At 39.8% G+C, this 17,458-nt stretch overlaps 1 protein-coding gene across 4 annotated transcripts in view; it reads left to right on the top strand.

Annotated features, from left to right (window-relative positions):
• The window catches only part of ASAP1 (ArfGAP with SH3 domain, ankyrin repeat and PH domain 1), a 184,288-nt gene that overhangs the window by 85,773 nt on the left and 81,057 nt on the right, over positions 1–17,458 (top strand). For all 4 annotated transcript variants that reach the window (XM_026703670.2, XM_026703668.2, XM_087931709.1 and 1 more), the window contains one exon: positions 15,024–15,096. In XM_026703670.2, coding sequence (XP_026559455.2) covers positions 15,024–15,096 — 73 coding nt within the window. The remainder of the gene's footprint in view (positions 1–15,023; positions 15,097–17,458) is intronic.

Here is a 17,458-nt window from a genome sequence, read left to right as displayed (position 1 = left end):
GATCATGTGACCGTGGCAATGCTGCAGGAATTGTAAGTGTGAAAATGATCCTAAGTCACTTTTTTCACTTCGAACAGTCACTTGACTGTTGTGACATTGTCACTTTGGACAGTCACTAAACGAACTGTTGTAACTCGAAGATTGCCTGTACACACACACACACGAGGGAGTCAGAGACGGAGAGAGAGGAGAGACAGACAGAGAGGAGAAGAGAGACACAGAAAGAGAGGGACAGACAGACAGAGAGAGATGAGACAGAGGGGGAGGAGGAGAGAGAGAGACAGATAGAGAAAGAGAGGAGATAGAAGAGAGGAAGAAGGAGGAGGAGAGAGACAGGCAGAGAGATAGGAGAGACAGAGAAGAGGGAGGAGGAGAGAGAGACAGAGTGAGAGAGGGAGGAGACAGAGAGGAGGAGGAGAGAGAGAAAGATGGAGACAGAGAGGAGACAGAGAGAAGAGAGAGAGGAAGGGAGGAGAGAGAGAAAGAGAGATGGTACCATATGAATAGCTTGAAACTCAGCATTTATTTCCAGGGTTTGTTATATTGTCTGTGGTAGTGTTTTATTTTATCCTACTGCTTGTGGTCTAATGCTAAAAGAAAAATGTTAATGCCCAATGAATGTTTAAGCAGAACATCCAGTTATTGTTAGGACGGAAAACAATTTACTGCAAAATAAAACTCAGTGTAACTAGGCCAGCATATCTGTAGTTGTTTTTCTTTTTTTTAAGAGAATGATTCACAATAACGGCAACAAATAGATGTGGGGGACGATTGCTAAGTCACATTATAGTTATAATTAAGTCCCAGAAGCTGCTTGGACATGAATTTCCAATCTGAGTAGATAGCCACCAGCTGAATACTTTTGTGTTTCTTTTTATCCTACAAACCCCAGATGACCTTTTGGAGAATTACTCTGTTTTTTTCCTTTACACAACTGGAATTTCCCTCTCCTTTCGAATCTGGCTTTTGGAATTTTTTTTTTAAATGAACACCAGAACTCTTCTGTAATTTGCTTTAGAAAGAAAAAAAACAAAACTGCATAATTATTTCCTAGAACTGAATGGCTTAAGCAGGAGTTCTCACAAAGGTCATTCCACTGTGACTGATTTCCAATGAATTTGTTCAAAATTGGGCTGAGTCAAATAGAAGAAGTAGGGAAAATGTAGGCCACTGGCTCCAACCTTAATGTCCTTCAGATCTGTGGATTTTAGTTGCAGAATGCCAAGCCGCTGAGATATTTTGGACATTGATCTAGGGTTGGAATAGGTTAATGTCATGCTATTTAAGAACTGAACCAGGGGCAGCATTATAAATAGTGAAAGGATATTGAAAAAACTTAGTTTGGGTTAGAATATCTTTTGTGGGGTCCTTGGCGCTCTCTGATCTTGGTTTTTTACTGGCAGACTTTTCATTGCCAAGCTAGGAAACATCTTCAGAGCGCTTCAGAAGATTCAGTGCATCTGAAGTGGCTGAAGATGTTACCTAGCTGGGTAGTGAAACATTTGCAAGAAAACATCTACTTTGTTTCCTTGAAAATACGACCTACCCTGAAAGGAAGTCCTAGCTTGATTTTTACACATGCGCCCAATATTAGCCCTACCCCCAAAATAAGCCCTGATTAAGATCCCACCCACTCTAGAGTGCACGGGTAAAAATTAAGCTAGGGTGAGGATGGGGGTGTGGAGCTGCCCTACTACTTACCATTGGACAGTTGTAGCCAGGCCTCGGACACCCCAACGCCCATTTCTTCTTGAGCCGGCAAGACTGGCAATGCTTTTCTGAAGGCCTCTATAGCTGATACAGCTCTGTTATCCACTACAGAGGCCTTCAGGAAAGCCTTGCCGGCCGCAGAAGAAGAAGTTCCTGAAGGCCTCTGACAGCAAAAAGGAGGCCTGGGATGACGGGCACAAGTGAGGTTAGTCAGTGGATGACTTCCCCTGAAAATAAGACCTGGTGCCTTTTTTTTTGGTGGCAAAAAATATAAGGCAGAGTCTTATTTTCCGGGAAACACGGTCAACTCAGAGAGCACCAAAGGACCCTCAGTTCAACCCTAAGCTACAACTATTCTCTTCTATTGGTATATATCCATGATGGCAAACCTATGGCACGCGTGCCACAAGTGGCACACAGAGCCATTTGTGCAGGCACGCGAGCCCTAGCCAAACTTACCTGCACTGCATATGCACGTGCCTCCCAGCTGATTTTGGGAAGTATTCCTGGAAGTGCTGAAATGGGCCCGTTTTTCAGCCTCCTGAGGCTGCAGAGGGTTCCCTGGAGCCCTGGGAGGGAGAAAACGGCTTGCCCTAGGCTCCAGGGGCCCTCCGGAGGCTGAAAATGGGCACTTCCGGTATTTCTGGAAGGCCCGTTTTTCGGCCTCCTGAGGCTGCAGAGGCTTTCCTCGAGCATCCGGGAGGGTGAAAAAGGCCTCAAACAGGCTGAAAATCAGCTGGGAAGCGTGCACATGCACAGTGCAGGTAAGGGGCTATCAGCACACCATAACAAAAAGGTTCACCATCACTGGTATATATCTTTTACCTTCCTACTTGGTTTGAAATTCTAAAGCAAAAGCTGTAAGACATAACAGTGTGATGAACACAAGTCTTTCCTTTCCTTTTCTTACCAAAGCTACCCAAAAAGGAGATTGCTTCTGTTTTCCACTAAACACAGTCTGTTTTGGCTAAGCCAGGGCAAACTGTAACGATATGAAAAGGAACACATCCTGAGCTTGTTGGGGGAAAGAATGGGGAGAGGACAGATGGATAAACTGCTAAACCATATATCTCATAAAAATCCTCTTTTTCATTATGAGAATGTTGTGAGGCTGTTTTTTTTCCAGAGGACTTAAAAAAATTCTAGGAATTTATACCATAGTAAGAATTCTTTCATTCTAATTTGAAAAAAATAAGTTAATTACCATTGTTACTAAGGACTGTAATTACAAAGAGCAACATTATAAAATATGTGGTGGGTTTTTCTGAAAAACAATGCTAGAGATTGAAGTTTTTAAGGTTTGGTTTACGAATGCAGTCTCAATTTCTGCCAAACAAATCCTTCCTACGTCATAGTAGCATGGCTAACCCAGAATCTGATGCAGAGGCCTTTGTTTTTAAACCCAGGGTGGGTGTTTAAAATTTTAGAAAGAGTAAACTGACAATTGAACATACAGACATTTGTTTCAAGTGATGCAAAGGTCCTCCCTTTTTAAAAGCCCATGGAATAGATCTCTCAGATCGGGTTCAGATACTGTATTTTTCAGATGTTGCTATTTTTGATTATGATATTCTATATTGGTGTTATTATGTAATGGTTTGGTATATGTATCTTTTATATTTTAGCATTGTATTCACTTTTTGGCTGCAGTAGAAGAAGGGAGTATTTTATAATTGTGTCTGTGTTAAAGAGAGTTGGCAGTATCTTTATTATTTATTTATTTGTGCCACTTTTTAAATTTTTCCTGTTGTCTCCCTTCCCTTTTTTCTCTTTTTGTGTAATTTTGTTTTTTTAAAAACTTTCTGTTTCTGAAGTGTAACAAAATTTAAATGTCGCTTACTCTTTTTAGATTGTTTATTATATATCGTCCTAGAGAAAATTAAGGATAATAATGATATGTAATGTAAAATAAAATAGGTGGTAAGCTGAAAATGGAAATAATAGGGGATAAAGAACTGAAAATTTATGTGTGGATGAAATGACATTGATATTGAATTAATGAATTGAAATATGAAATGGAAACGGATTATGATATGAGATGATGTTATATAAGATTGATGGAAATGAAAGCATGACTATGTACAAGTGTTATAATCCGGAATCACATTGCTCACGTGAAGAGATGTGTAAAAATAAAAAAAATAAAAACTTTTTGGAAAAAAAAATTTAAATGTTGAGCTGTATTTGCTTGAAAGAAATGGATAAATGGGTGCAGCATATTTAACTTATTTTATTGCTCGGGAAAAAAATATGTTTGTTACTTTCTCACGCTAAAAAGGATAACAAGTAAAGACGATAGATACTATCAGATCTCTTTTATAGACTACTAGATATTGAAGGTATTGATCAATTGGAAGGAAGATTTGCAGATATCCAGTATTTTAGGTTTGATAACAAAATATGTGTTATATTTCTCTCCAGTTTTTCTTCACACCTCCCAAAATACAGTATTAGCAAGTTCCAAAATTATTATATTTCCAAACTTGGTTTGTGGCTTTTCATAATGAAGCAAAGGTGTACCTCAAGTTGTCAAGTTCGGAGGGGCTGAGAAGCTTAAAATGGAGATAATGTTTATATGGAGTCCTTGATGCTCTCTGAACTTGTTTGCTTGCAGACATTCCATTACTCAATTTACGTTGAGTATTGGAGTATATTACTGAGTATATTACTCAGGTAATCATCATTGCACAGTATGCATGAAGTGGACAGTGGTTGTATATAGCAGGGGTGTCAAACTCAATTTCTTTGTGGGCCGCATCAGGGTTGTGTTTGACCTTGGGAGGGGGAAAATGGGCATGGCCACTCGATGCCCTGTAGCCCTCTGCCAATGAAAATGGAGCCCAGGAAAATGGCGCCTACGAGCGGCCCTCCCAAACTCTGTTTTCATGGCAGAGGCACCGCGGGCCAGTCCTTCGCTGTTTCCAGGGCAGTCCCACGGGCCAGATCTAAGCACCCCGCTCTGGCTCTCAGGCCTTGAGTTTGACACCCCTGGTATTACAGCATACACTGATGTGTTACCATCCCTGACTTTATTTCTTATCTAAGCTACTGACATGGTCTATGTTGTTATTTGGCATTTGAATTTATGTTGGTTTATTTTAATGTGGGTTAAAAGTTCATGGTTCCTTTCATTTATCTTGGTTAAGATTGTAATTTTTCCCCTTGAAATACAGGTAGTCCTCCAATTATGACTGTAATGGAGCCGGCCTCTTTATGACTGAAAGTGTGGCAGTTGTCAATCGGGTAACCCATGTGATTGACTCAATTTGTTAAGGGAACCAATTGATGCTTTTTGAGGTGGTTTTTCCACAAACCAGAAGTAAATCTCGGCAAAATAGTGGTAAAATATGGTCATGTGACTGCAGGACACTGCAAACAGATTTAAATGTGATCCAGCCCCAAGTATCAGTGTGGTCATGTGGCTATGAGGGGGGGGCAGCTGTCATCACTTTGAATCTGGGTTATAAGTAGATTTAGAGAAGTCTGTCATAACTTTGAATGGTTGCTAAGCGACTGGTTTTTAAGCCAAGAACTAGCTCTAGATACCTTTGCTATGAAATTTTGCACATCACTTCCCTAGCACATTGGGACATAAGACAAGTTGATTTATGCTGCTTCTTATGTTTTTTTTTCTGGATGAATAAAATTATATGCTACATGTCAGGTATTCCTAGATCAAATTAGCAATGTCAGTAGCTTATTTTTATATATATAAATAAAAATACATGTGGATGTTCTTTGCATGTAATTGAGAAATAACTTTATGAGGAAGTTTACTTTAAGGAGGTGCTTTAACAACATGTTTACCTTTTATCTTGGTACATTTAAAATTAACATTAAGATTGCATTTATTCCTTTAAAAATAAACTTTGGAAAACTGTTGGTAGAAAATGATGGGACTGTCTTACATTTAGAGTTTAGAGAAATATGCCATATTTTTCAGTCTACAATAGAATAGAATTCTTTATTGGCCCACTGTGATTGGACAAACAAGGAATTTGTCTTGGTGCAAATGCTTTCAGAAATGTCTCTGTGTCTTATAGAGTGAATGTTGCTGAAGGCCCGCCCACCCGCCGGCCTCCACCCTTCGGCCTCTGCCTCCCAGCAATTTGCCTCCTTGCAGCAAACAGCAAACAACGTGGTCAGCTTCAGCACAGCCTGATTTAGCCTGAGCAGCTGACTGGCGATTGGATCGGCCTCCTGGAATACCACCCATCGCTGCCGTGTATAGCTGCCTCCTCATGCCCCATTTTTGGCCTCTGTGCGTCCCATTTTCAGCCTCCTCCAGGCAGCAAATAGGCCCGGAACGGGGTGAAAATGGGATGTGTGGAGGCTGAAAAGGGGACTCACGGAGGCGGCAGTAGGCAGTGGCGGTGATGGGTGGTGCCATCAATCCCCACAACCTGGAACAGCTAATGTGCGATATTCCGGGAGGCCGATCCAACCGCCAGTCAGCTGCTCGTGCTAGATCAGACTGTGCTGAAACTGACCAGGTTGGGTGCTGTTTGCTGCAAGGAGGCAAATTGTTGGGAGGCAGAGGCAGATTTTTGTTTTCCTCCTGTAAAGCTAATGTGCATCTTATAGTCTGGGGCGTCTTATAGTCTGAAAAATACAGTAAATAAGATTGTTTTCAGTGTTGATTTTCCTGAAAAGGAAGGAGAAGATGCTCCCACTCTTATTTGGAACAGTCTTGTAATTATTTTTGGGTGGATGATGAAACATAATGTTGAAATTAATTTAAAAAAAAACCCATCCTGTCATAAAACTTCTATTAAATCAGGTTTGTATTGGCAAGGATGCAGTTGAACACAAAGGATCCCTTGAATAGACTTCAGATCTAAACATCTATAGTTTTTAGGATTGTAGTTTTTTCTCTCTTGAAGTTGATGATTCCTTAGGTCAGTGTTTCTCAACCTTGGTTAGATGTGTGGACTTCAACTCTCAATTTTTTAGACATAATGGAAGTCAACTCCCAGAATTCCATAGTTAGCCATGCTGGTTCAGGAATTCTGGGAGTTGAAGTCCACACATCTTAAAGTTGCCAAGATTGAGAAAGACCGTGCTGCATATTCATTTTGGTTATTAGCAGATGGTAATTTTTTTAAAAAATCATTTGTCCAGTCTTAATATTTTAAAAAAATCCTTAGCCTGAACAAGCTGGTCATATTCCTGCAATCTGAACATTGCAGATTGGCCTCATGTGTATTTTTAAGTGGCTGACAAATATGTATCTTAAGATAGGTGGAAGAATGTTGTTCATGTTGGACTTCAAAAATAGAAGAACAAAAGAAACAGACTTTTGAAGTATCCCATATTTCAACCTTTTTCCTCCCACATCTTGCAGCATTAATCCATAAGATAAAATTCTTTTACCTCTGACTAATTATGTTATCAGCGAAGGCAGCATTTTTAAAATGAATCCTTAGGGGAAATCTGTTTTTGCTATATCTTTCACGCAGGGATTTTTATTATGATTTTGCATGTATATGAAATTTATGTTGTGCAACAGTTTTTACACAACGTAGGTTGCATATTTTTGCAAACTGTCAAAACAGAAAATTGAGAGCACGTCTAGTGCAGCGGTGAAGGTGCTGGCCTGGAAACGCTGAGTTCTAGTCCCATTTTAGGCATGAAAGCCAGCAAATGGGGCAATTTTTCTTTTTCAAAACCCAGTGGTTACAGCTCTCTCTCGCTTTGTTGTGATGCTGTTTAACTTGTCCTTTCCATGTTTTTGCATTTTTATCTGTTGTAGTTTTTTCCTCCAAGCTTATTGCTACTCATAGATATAAACGAACATAAGTCATTTCTAGTGATTCCCATCTGCTAACAGATGAGAATCTGTCAAAAGAATGTTTTCTCTACCCATGTATCATCCAGATGTATCTCAAGTAGTTGGGGGCCCTTTTGGCCAAACTGGAACATCGGGGAAAGGATCTGTCTCTTCGTGTGTATGCGTGTATGTGTGCGTGTGCGCGCGTGCGTGCATTCACACACTAGCAGGCAGAAGTACAATGAGCATGTCCCCTTAGGTGAGCGGAAATCTACCCATCTAATATTAGTATGAAAATAGCAGATGAAATTGTTCTTGAGTGTGAGTAATGTTTTAGGTATTACTGTATGCAAATATCAGGGGTTTTTAAACAGCATCACGATGGATCCAAAACATTGTTGACAATTCTCCCAAGTTTATAAACGGTCTAGAAAGAGATGTGGCGGCGCAGTTTAGAGGTCAACCAAGTAGAGAGTATGAATGTAAGCACTGGGGGCAACAGGATAGCGGCGTTCCAATATTTGAGGGGCTGCCACAAAGGTCTACTTCCCAAAGCACCAGAAGGCAAAACAAGAAGCAATGGATGGAAGCTAATCAAGAAGAGAAGCAACCTAGAACTAAGGAGAAATTTCCTCACATTGAGAACAACTAACCCGTGGAATGGGTTGCCTTCAGAGGTTGTGAATGCTCCATCACTGGAAGCTTTTAAGAAAAAACTGGACAGCTGTTTGTTTGAAATTACAGGGTCTGCTGCTTGAGCAAGGAGTTGGATTAGAAAACCTCCAAGGTCCCTTCTAATTGTGTTATTCTATCATGTCTGGCCAAAATATCTTCATTTTGTGCCAAATCATTGGTTTATGTGATCTACAAAAAGCTTTCTATGTTTGGGAAAATTCTAATTACTGTAGTGTCTTCTATGGTTGCTAGTGATCAAGGAAAGGGTGGGATTGTTGGAAAATTAGGAAAGTAGGTTCAGGTTTTCAAATACCTCTGAGAGTGATTATATCCTTAATTTAACATTTTTTAGAATTATACCACTCATTAGTTTCCTTTTGTTCTATTAAGCCATGCTTTGGGATATAAGTATTTATCCCTTATAATCAATTTAAATGAAGGTCTGTTGGAAGCAGGGAATATAGATTTTATTTCCAGTTTGCATTTTTAGTACTTCCATAAAGCTACTAGGATTTGCATTCTGTGCACACATTTAACTGAGGTTAAGCAACATATTGCCCCACGATACTGTCTTATCTTTATTTACCTATGTAGTATGGCTGTATTACTATAATCCTTCTTATATGTTCCACTCCCATTTCTTACTGTATTTCTTACTGTATTATGATTGTTGTCACTTTGTTATTGTGATTATTATTACTTTGTTGTTTTGCATGTACACTGAGAGCTTATGCACCGGAGACAAAGTCCTTGTTTGTCTACTTGGCCAATATTCTGTTCTACTCTACTCTACTCCAGTGGCCCCCAACCTTTTTTGTGCCACGGCCCAGTACAAAATGTACAAAATGATCCACGGACCGGTACCGACATCAGCACGCACGACCAAGGCAAGGCGAGCCAAGTGACTGGCCAGCCAGCCTTCCCCTGCTTCTCCCCGCCACCTTCACTTCCTCCTTTGTACCTTCTCGCGGTCGATGGGCTTTTCGGGCTCTTTCTTAATCTCCTCCTGAGTAACGCGAGACTCCACCGCCATCGGGACAGCTCTTCATTCGAAGCCGCCCCCCCCTTCAACGAAACTAAGGTGTGAGGATTCCTTTAGCACCCAAACACCGCTTTCCAACCGACGACCAACAAGCTCACCTGGAAGCACTTTCTCAAGCACCGTCGAAACAAGATGGCGGCGCCCGAGCAAAATAGGCGGCCCGGTACAAAGTGATCCACGGACCAGTACCGGTCCAGGGCCCGGTGGCTGGGGACCACTGCTCTACTCTACTCCATCACATCCCATCCCATCTCATCCAATCCCATTCCTTTGGAGTCTCTGTACATAAATTGTGCGATTTGCTGGATTTGAACAAATTATTTTTTGAACTTATGAACTATATAAGTTGCTGATTTTTCTCTTTTCACTCTCTATTACACCATTAAAAAGACCTTAACCCACCTTAAAATTAATCAAGCTTAGCCAGGTATTTATCCACTCTGTTTAAACAAGTTGTACAAATATAGCCATTCATATGCTGCATTTTCCCAAAGGTTTAAAGACAATTGCAGTTATTGTTTGAGCCTTATCAGACCTAGTAGATTTGATTCATGATCTTGCTACCGCCACAAATGATTTTTTTTTAAAAAAAGATTGTTTTAGGAAGAATGGCTTAGAAACGATTATAACAGCACAAATAGTGAGGTAATAAGACAACTCTTGAGATTTGGTATAATCTGTCAGCTATTATCTTTACTCTCAAGTCTTTTTCAGCTTTAGTTATTTTCTTTATACTTCACTTGGAGTTTAAATTGTTGTTGGCATTTACAGTAATAGGAATGACTTTGCAAACAAAGTGTTTCCAGAACTGAACAGTGACACATATGCATGCTTTTGGAGTTGAGTATGTGAATGACATGTATGCATTTTTCCCCTTTGATGCTATGAAGTGTTGACCTTACAACTTCTTTATGAATCACAAACAATTTTATAGCATTTTTGATTGCAAATTTACGTATTGTGAAAAAGAATGTTCAGTTTCTGTTTCTTTTTTTCATGAAGCAGATACTGTAGAAATTCCTGTTATTAGTTATACAGCACCGTGAATGTGCATAGCTACAAGTGGTTTGAGTGTAGGTAGTCCTCAACTTACAACAATTCATTTAGTGACCATTTGATATTAAGACACTAAAAAAATGACTCATGCCTTTTTTTTACAACCATTGCAGCTTCCCCAGGTCACATGATCAAAATTTGGACACTTGGCAAAAATATTTATGAGCCACTGAATCACTGTGGCACTGTCCTGGGATCTGGTGGTCACAACTGTTTCATATTTATATTTATGAACCAGTGAACCATCGTTGCTGTCAGGTTTCCAAGTGATGAAATCCATTTTAAAAGAAAAGAGCAAAGTTCATCTTCCAAAATAAATTCTTTTATTTAGGAAAGCATCAAATTGGCAAAGTCCATGGTAATTCCGGATCTGATACAACCCAAAATTACCCCACAATATTACAAGTTAGAAACAACCCCCCCAAAGTCACATTCCCCAATAGAAATAATTCTACATTGTTTGATGTCATAAATCTCCACCTCAAGGGGCCTAAGCACAGACAGCTTGTGTTCCCACGGGAAGAAGAACTACCTAGCCTAAACAACTCTCTCTATTTCCACTCCTCCCCTCTTAGGAATGTGGCAAGCCCGAAACCCATCCCCCCATGACTGCCACAGAGAAAGTAAGAAAAAGAATATAAACTAAGCCTAACTAAAATGGCTACACACATGTCAATTTCTGGCTTGACAGTTGCATTGTACCAGGATCATGTGATCACTTTTGGGATCTCACAAGCAAAGTTTTTGGGGAAGTGAAATTCACTTAACACCAGTGTTACTAGTAATAGAATAGAATAACAGAATAATAGAATTGGAAGGCAGCTTGGATGTCTTCTAGTCCAATTCCCTGCTTAAGCAGGAAACCTTATACCATTACAGACAAGTGGCTGTCCAGTCTCTTTGTAAAAGCCTTCAGTATTGGAGCCCCCACAATTTCTGGAGACAAGTTATTACACTGTTCTCACTGTCAGGAAATTCCTCCATAGTTCTGAGTTGCTTTTCTCCTTGATTAGTTTCCATCCATTGCTTCTTGTCCTACCCTCATTTACTTTGGAGAATAGCTTGACTCCCTCTTCTTTGTGACAGCCCCTGGGATATTGCAACCCTGATATCATGCCACCCCTAGTCCTTCTTTTCATTGAAATAGACATACCCAATTCCTGCAACTTAAGAACTGCAGTGATTCACTCTCAAAAACTGTGGCAAGAAAGATAAAATGTGGCAAAACTCACTTAACAATGGTCTCACTTAATAACAGAAATGTTGGGCTCAATTGTGGTTGTAAGTCAAGGACTACCTATACTAGATGGAGCAGGGCAATTGTAAACCAGGGCAATTAAAACTGATACTAACGACCATGTTTCCCTGAAAATAAGGCCTTGTCTTATATTTTTTTTACCACCCAAAAAGGCACCAGGTCTTATTTTCAGGGGATGTCATTCACTGACTAATCTCACTTGTGCGTGGCACCCCACTGTCTCCTTTTCACTGTCAAAGGCCTTCAGGAACTTCTTCTGCGGCCGGCAAGACTTTCCTGAAGGCCTCTGCAGCTGATAACAGAACTCTGGATGGATCCAGCTTTGCCAGCTACAGAAGAAATGGGCTGGCAAGGCAGGTGTCGGGGTGTGCAAGGCCTGGCTACAACGGTCCAAAGGTGTGTAGTAGGGCATCTCCACACACACCCATCCCCACCCTAGCTTAATTTTTACCCGTGCACTCTGGAGTGGGTGGGATCTTAATTAGGACTTATTTTGGGGTTAGGGCTTATATTGGGCTCACACGTAAAAATCAAACTAGGGCTTACTTTCAGGATAGGACATATTTTGGGGGAAACAGGGAAATTATAGTTAGTCCTAGAATTTCAATGGTAATGGAGCCCTGACCATTATGGGCATAGCTCAAGTCGGTTATAAAACACAATGGACCTGATTTTACATCCTTTTGTGTGTGTGTGTGTGTGTGTGTGTGTGTGTGTGTGTGTGTGGTGGGCCTGCAGCAAATGCCACAATTGTTAAAGTGAATCGGTGATTCGCTAGGAATACAATTTTGCTGAAAACCAGAAGCAAATGCCAGTTTTCAGCAAAACTATTGTAAAATGCACTCATGTGATTATGGGATGCTGCAAACATCCGTAAATGCAGCTTGGTTGCCAAGCAACGGAAGTGCGGTCATGTGACTATCGGGGTGCGTGGGGGCCATTGGAACTTCAAACCTGAGTTGTACATAGCCCCGAAGTAGGCCCGTCAGAAGTTCAAATGCTCACTAAACAACTGGTCGTAATTCAAGGATGAATTGAGTGAATGTAGGAGGAGAGACATGCTACTGCATGGCAGCAAAACATCTGAAGGTGTTTTGTGACATCTTTTCAAGCTAGAGATATTATTATTTATCTGCTTTCCAAATGAACCGCAGTTCCCAGAACCCTGTGCCTTTTAATAACGTGATGATTTTAAAATCCGATTCTTTCTGGTTGTTTGACTAGTTAATGTAAATAGTGGTACAGAAAATTGGAATGAGTCATGCCCTCGTGTCTTGGTATGTCTTTACTCAATTTCAGGAAACTGTAGAAGAGTTTTAATTCACTTTTCTCCTAATGAATAGGTTGTTAAGATAATTACAATCTAATGAAGAAGACTTTTCTCAACAAATACCTGTAGGATGAACAATTTGCTGCTTAGCTACCTTATGTCATACACTTCGTGTTACATGGATTCTTCTTTTCAAACTGTAGCAGCTGGCTTTAAATTCATATGACTTTTTAGAAAGTCAGTTTTTGAATTAATTAACTGTGGTGACAGTTTCGGGAAGAACCCTACGTTCTCTACGATTCAGGAGAAGAAAATGCTTATCATGTAAATATAAAAAGTTATCTAGTCCAGGTTTCCTCGACTTAACAATAGTTTGGTCACTATGTTGGAAGTTATAGTGGCGTTGAAAAAAGTAACTTATGACCATTTTTCACACTTATGACTGTTGCAACATCCCCATGGTCATGTAATCAAAATTCAGACACTTGGCAACTGACTCATATTTATGACATATTTCTAAAGCACCCCAAGGCCAGACAAGGAATAATGGATGGAAACTGCACAAGGAGAGATTTAACCTGAAAATAAGGAGAAATTTTCTGACAGGGAGAACAATCAACCCATGGAACAGAAGTTGCCTTCGGAAATTGTGGGAGCTTCATTGCTGGAGGCTTTCAAGAAGAGTTTGGATTCCCATCTGTCAGAAATGGTGTAGGGTCTCCTGCTTGGGCAGTGGGTTAGATTACAAGGTCCCTTCCAACTCTGATTATCTGTTAAATCTGTTAAATGATGGTTGCAGTGTCCTAAAGTCATGTAATTGCCTTTTGAGACCTTCTTGCAAGCGAAGTCAATGGGGAAGCCAGATTCACTTAAAGAACCGTGCTACTAACTTAACAACTGCAGTGATTCACTTAACAATTGTAGCAAGAAAGGTCATAAAACGGGGCAAAATTCCCTTAACAAATGTCTCACTAGCCACAGAAATTTTGGGCTCAAATATGGTTGTAAGTCAAGGACTACCTACCTGTACAGTAATCTCAGAAGTTATGTTGTGATTCAATACTGAAATCACAGGATTTCAAAATCATGCCTCCTTCACTTTTTTACTGAAACCTGACATTAATCTAATTTGTCAACCTGAAAAGTTCTCCCTTAGCATTTTTAATTAAAAGAAAATTAAAGTAACTAGACCATGGAAATATTACTTTGCAAAATATGTTTTGGTAGTTTCATTACGAAGTGTATTTTGTCCTAGATTTTCTAGGCAAATTATACACCTCTAAAAAGTAGTTATTAAGCTAACAAATTACTGAACTTGGTTAACTTATTTTTGTAGTGACTGAGTTTACCATAATAATTGCAGGTACAGCTCGAATGTTTTAACCGGTCAGATAATTAACCAAGGGTCTCTAATTTTACTTAAAGTATTCTTTATCTTGGATAACAAGGTGCCAGAGGCCAAACAGATAGTAACATTTGTGAATTGCTGATCAGAGCTAGATTAGTTTATGTCCATGCAGTGAAAGGCTATCTATTTTATCAGTGCATCTTGCAGAATACCAAATGCTGTATTTCATTTGTAGAACTAATTAAATGAAATAATCTTGCAGAGAAATGAAGCTTATTCTTTAGTATATTGATAATTATTTTGATTTCATGTTCTTTTTACAAAAATATGTAAAGCTCCCTCTTTTAAGCAACTATAAAATGCATTTCAAAGGAATACTTTCCATTTAGAAGGCTTTCTTGCTTACATAATTGTTCACCTAATGAACATGGTATTAAGAATTTAGCACACTTGGGAAAAAAAAAATCAAACCTCCATCTTAATTGTCTAAAACGTTCAGCACTACGAGCTTTTATTCAGTCTGTCTTTTAATATTTGGCTTTTATTAACTGAGTACAAAAACAAACTGAAAAGTAAACAATCTGGAAATGTTGAAAAGGAAAAAAAAAAACCAGAAGTAATAGAAATGGCATTTATCCGTAGACAGAAATACATAATATAATCATCTACATGCAAGTAACTAAAGGAGAATATTTGTAGCTCGGGGTTGAAATGAGGGATCCATGGTGCTCTCTGAGCTTGCAAGATGGGGCAAGATTCTCTTAACAACTGTCTTGTTTAGCAACAGCAATTTTAGGCTCCAATGTGGTAATAAGTCGAAGACTACCTGTATACCATTGAGTTCCTTTTCCCTGATTTGACTTTCTTTTCCCTCTGTTTTCTTTTTCCTTCTAGGCTTTAGATCAAGACAGAACTGCACTACAAAAAGTGAAAAAATCTGTAAAAGCAATATATAATTCTGGGCAAGGTAAGCTTTATTTCTCTATATTATTATGTACTACGTGTTAACAAATAATAAAATATGTTTGAAATAGATTGTTTTGAACTATGAGGATTAGGGAGAATTTCAAAATATAATGGAGTGGGAAAATACAGATTATTACTATAATATTTTCACAAGAGATGAACCGGACTAAGGGAAGTAACTTTAAACTTTTTTAAAAATGTATTTTTTTTCCCGTTTGCATCCTTCTGTTTGTATTCCTAGGAATTATTTAAAGGTTCAGGACCTTTTAAATGTCTCTCTCGCTATATCGGTCTCTACTAAGCAAGTAGAAGGCAGGTTCATTTAACAATCATGTTACTAACTTAGCAACTGCAATGATTCACTGAACAACCTAAGAAAGATGGTAAAATGGGGAAAATTTCACTTAACAAATTCTCTCTTACCAACAGAAATTTTGGGCTCAATTGTAGTCATAAGCCAAGGACTGTTCTGACCAAGGCTTTCGAGACCGTAATTATGCGCACATGCTTATTTTAAAAACAAGTCTTGTTTTATTGCAACGCTGGGAATTATTTTCATTCCAACCGGTAATGAATCTTAAACAGTCCCTTGAGATAAGCACCCTCCTTTCTTTCCTGTGAAGTGCTGCCAATAACAGAAGTGTCCAATGAACTAGAAAAAACAACAACAACCGAAGTACAGAGTTTCAAGAATGAATCTGAACGGAACGAATGAGTTTGCTTCCTGAAAAGGTTTCGTCATCTTTGCTTGTCCTTTTACCTTATGGGAGGGGCAATCACCTCCCAGCCCTACTCCTGAGTCACCCCTTTTGTTTCAGCTGCTCTTGCATTCTAGCAGCTCTGCACACACGTACCCTGGGAACAGGCTCCCCTGGGTCCTCTGCCTTGCTACTGCCAGGCTCCAGAGGCAGCACCCCACTCCCAGATGGTCCTGGCCCCATCTCTGCATCAGACACAGGACCCTCGTCCAAATCCTCTCCAGACACCAGGACTGATCCCCTTTCTTCACCACTGTCCGATTCTGCTGCTATCTGCACAGGCCACAACAAGGACTACCTCTGTATAGTTCTTTGTATTATCAATATATTTTAAAAAATACTCCTAAATCTTCAGAATAGTTATGGTGTTCTTTCAATTTTCTTTATTTCTAAATACATTTTTGGATATATATTTGACATACTGGTTAAAACCAGGAGAATCTGTTGTGGTTAGCCGGCAGCAGGTGTGGACGGCTGAGGAGAGCGAGGACTCAGATGAGGGGCCAGAGAGAGTGGACTGCTGCCTTCAGAGATTGTGGGGGCTGGCAGCAGCGATGAGGAGGTTCCCGAGGAGCCTGTGCCAAGTGCGCATGTGCGCAGGATTTCTCGCAGGAAAGAGCAGCTACAACAGCACGGGCAACTCAGGAGTAAGGCTGTAAGTTAATGGTCCCTCCTTCAAGAAGATAAAAGGCAGCTGTGCAGTGAACAGTCTTTGTAGGAAGCAAAGACGTTTTGAAACTCAGCCTCGTGGACATTACAGTTTGTATTTGAAGACTCTTGTGTTGTAAACTATTTCTTATCTGTTGTTTTTTGGTAGACTTGCAAAAACTTGGCAAGGCTCTTTCTTGTCAGAGCTAATTAGTTGGAAGCAGCCTTTTATCTGAAGAAACAGAATTCATAGATGAAGCATTAAAAGGTTGTGCTGCTGCCTTTGTCTTGTGTTTGCTCTTTTGGAAACAGGTTTGGGTCAGAGCAGAACCAATATTTGATGCAAGTGGTGATCTCTAAAAAATATCATGGAAGATGAATTTAGAGAGTGAGAAAGCTTCCTTCTATTTCCACTTGCCAGCCCATATTTATTTAAAATATTTATATGCAATGCTCTTCTTACACAACACAATTCTGAGTGGCTCATAACAACACTCAAAAGGTAATAAAACCCAAAGAAATAAAACAGTTTCAAACAACCATAGGTGCCATAACATTCCTCAACAGCTATATCAATCATCATCCAGGTAGTAGTAGCTAAATGATTTGATATACATGCACTAATAAATCTTACTGGCGAATATTAACAGTTTTCCTAGAATAACATCTGCTTTTAGCACTAAAGGTAATAAGCGTGACATTCAGCACAATGGCAATTCGGCAGCGTTGTTTACATTCATAATTAATTTTTAATCCCTCTTCCCTACATTAAAAAAGAAACATGCTTGACTTCTGGTTTGAAGGGCTTCAGCGACAGACAGAAATCTGCAATCGTGCGCGGATTCTGTTTGGGCTCGCCGCTGGAGCGCCCCGAGACGGCTGGTTTTGGGGCTAAGCCACCCCATAGAGTTGGTGAAGAGGGGGGAGATTGCCAGCAGGGTTGAGGAGAGCCGCATC

The sequence above is a fragment of the Pseudonaja textilis genome, chromosome 3, assembly GCF_049901715.1.
Source record: "Pseudonaja textilis isolate UNSWEBS1 chromosome 3, rPseTex1.2, whole genome shotgun sequence".
NCBI lineage: Eukaryota > Metazoa > Chordata > Lepidosauria > Squamata > Elapidae > Pseudonaja > Pseudonaja textilis.
The sequence above is the reverse complement of the archived record's forward strand: the minus strand, read 5'-3'. Positions and strand labels throughout refer to the sequence as shown.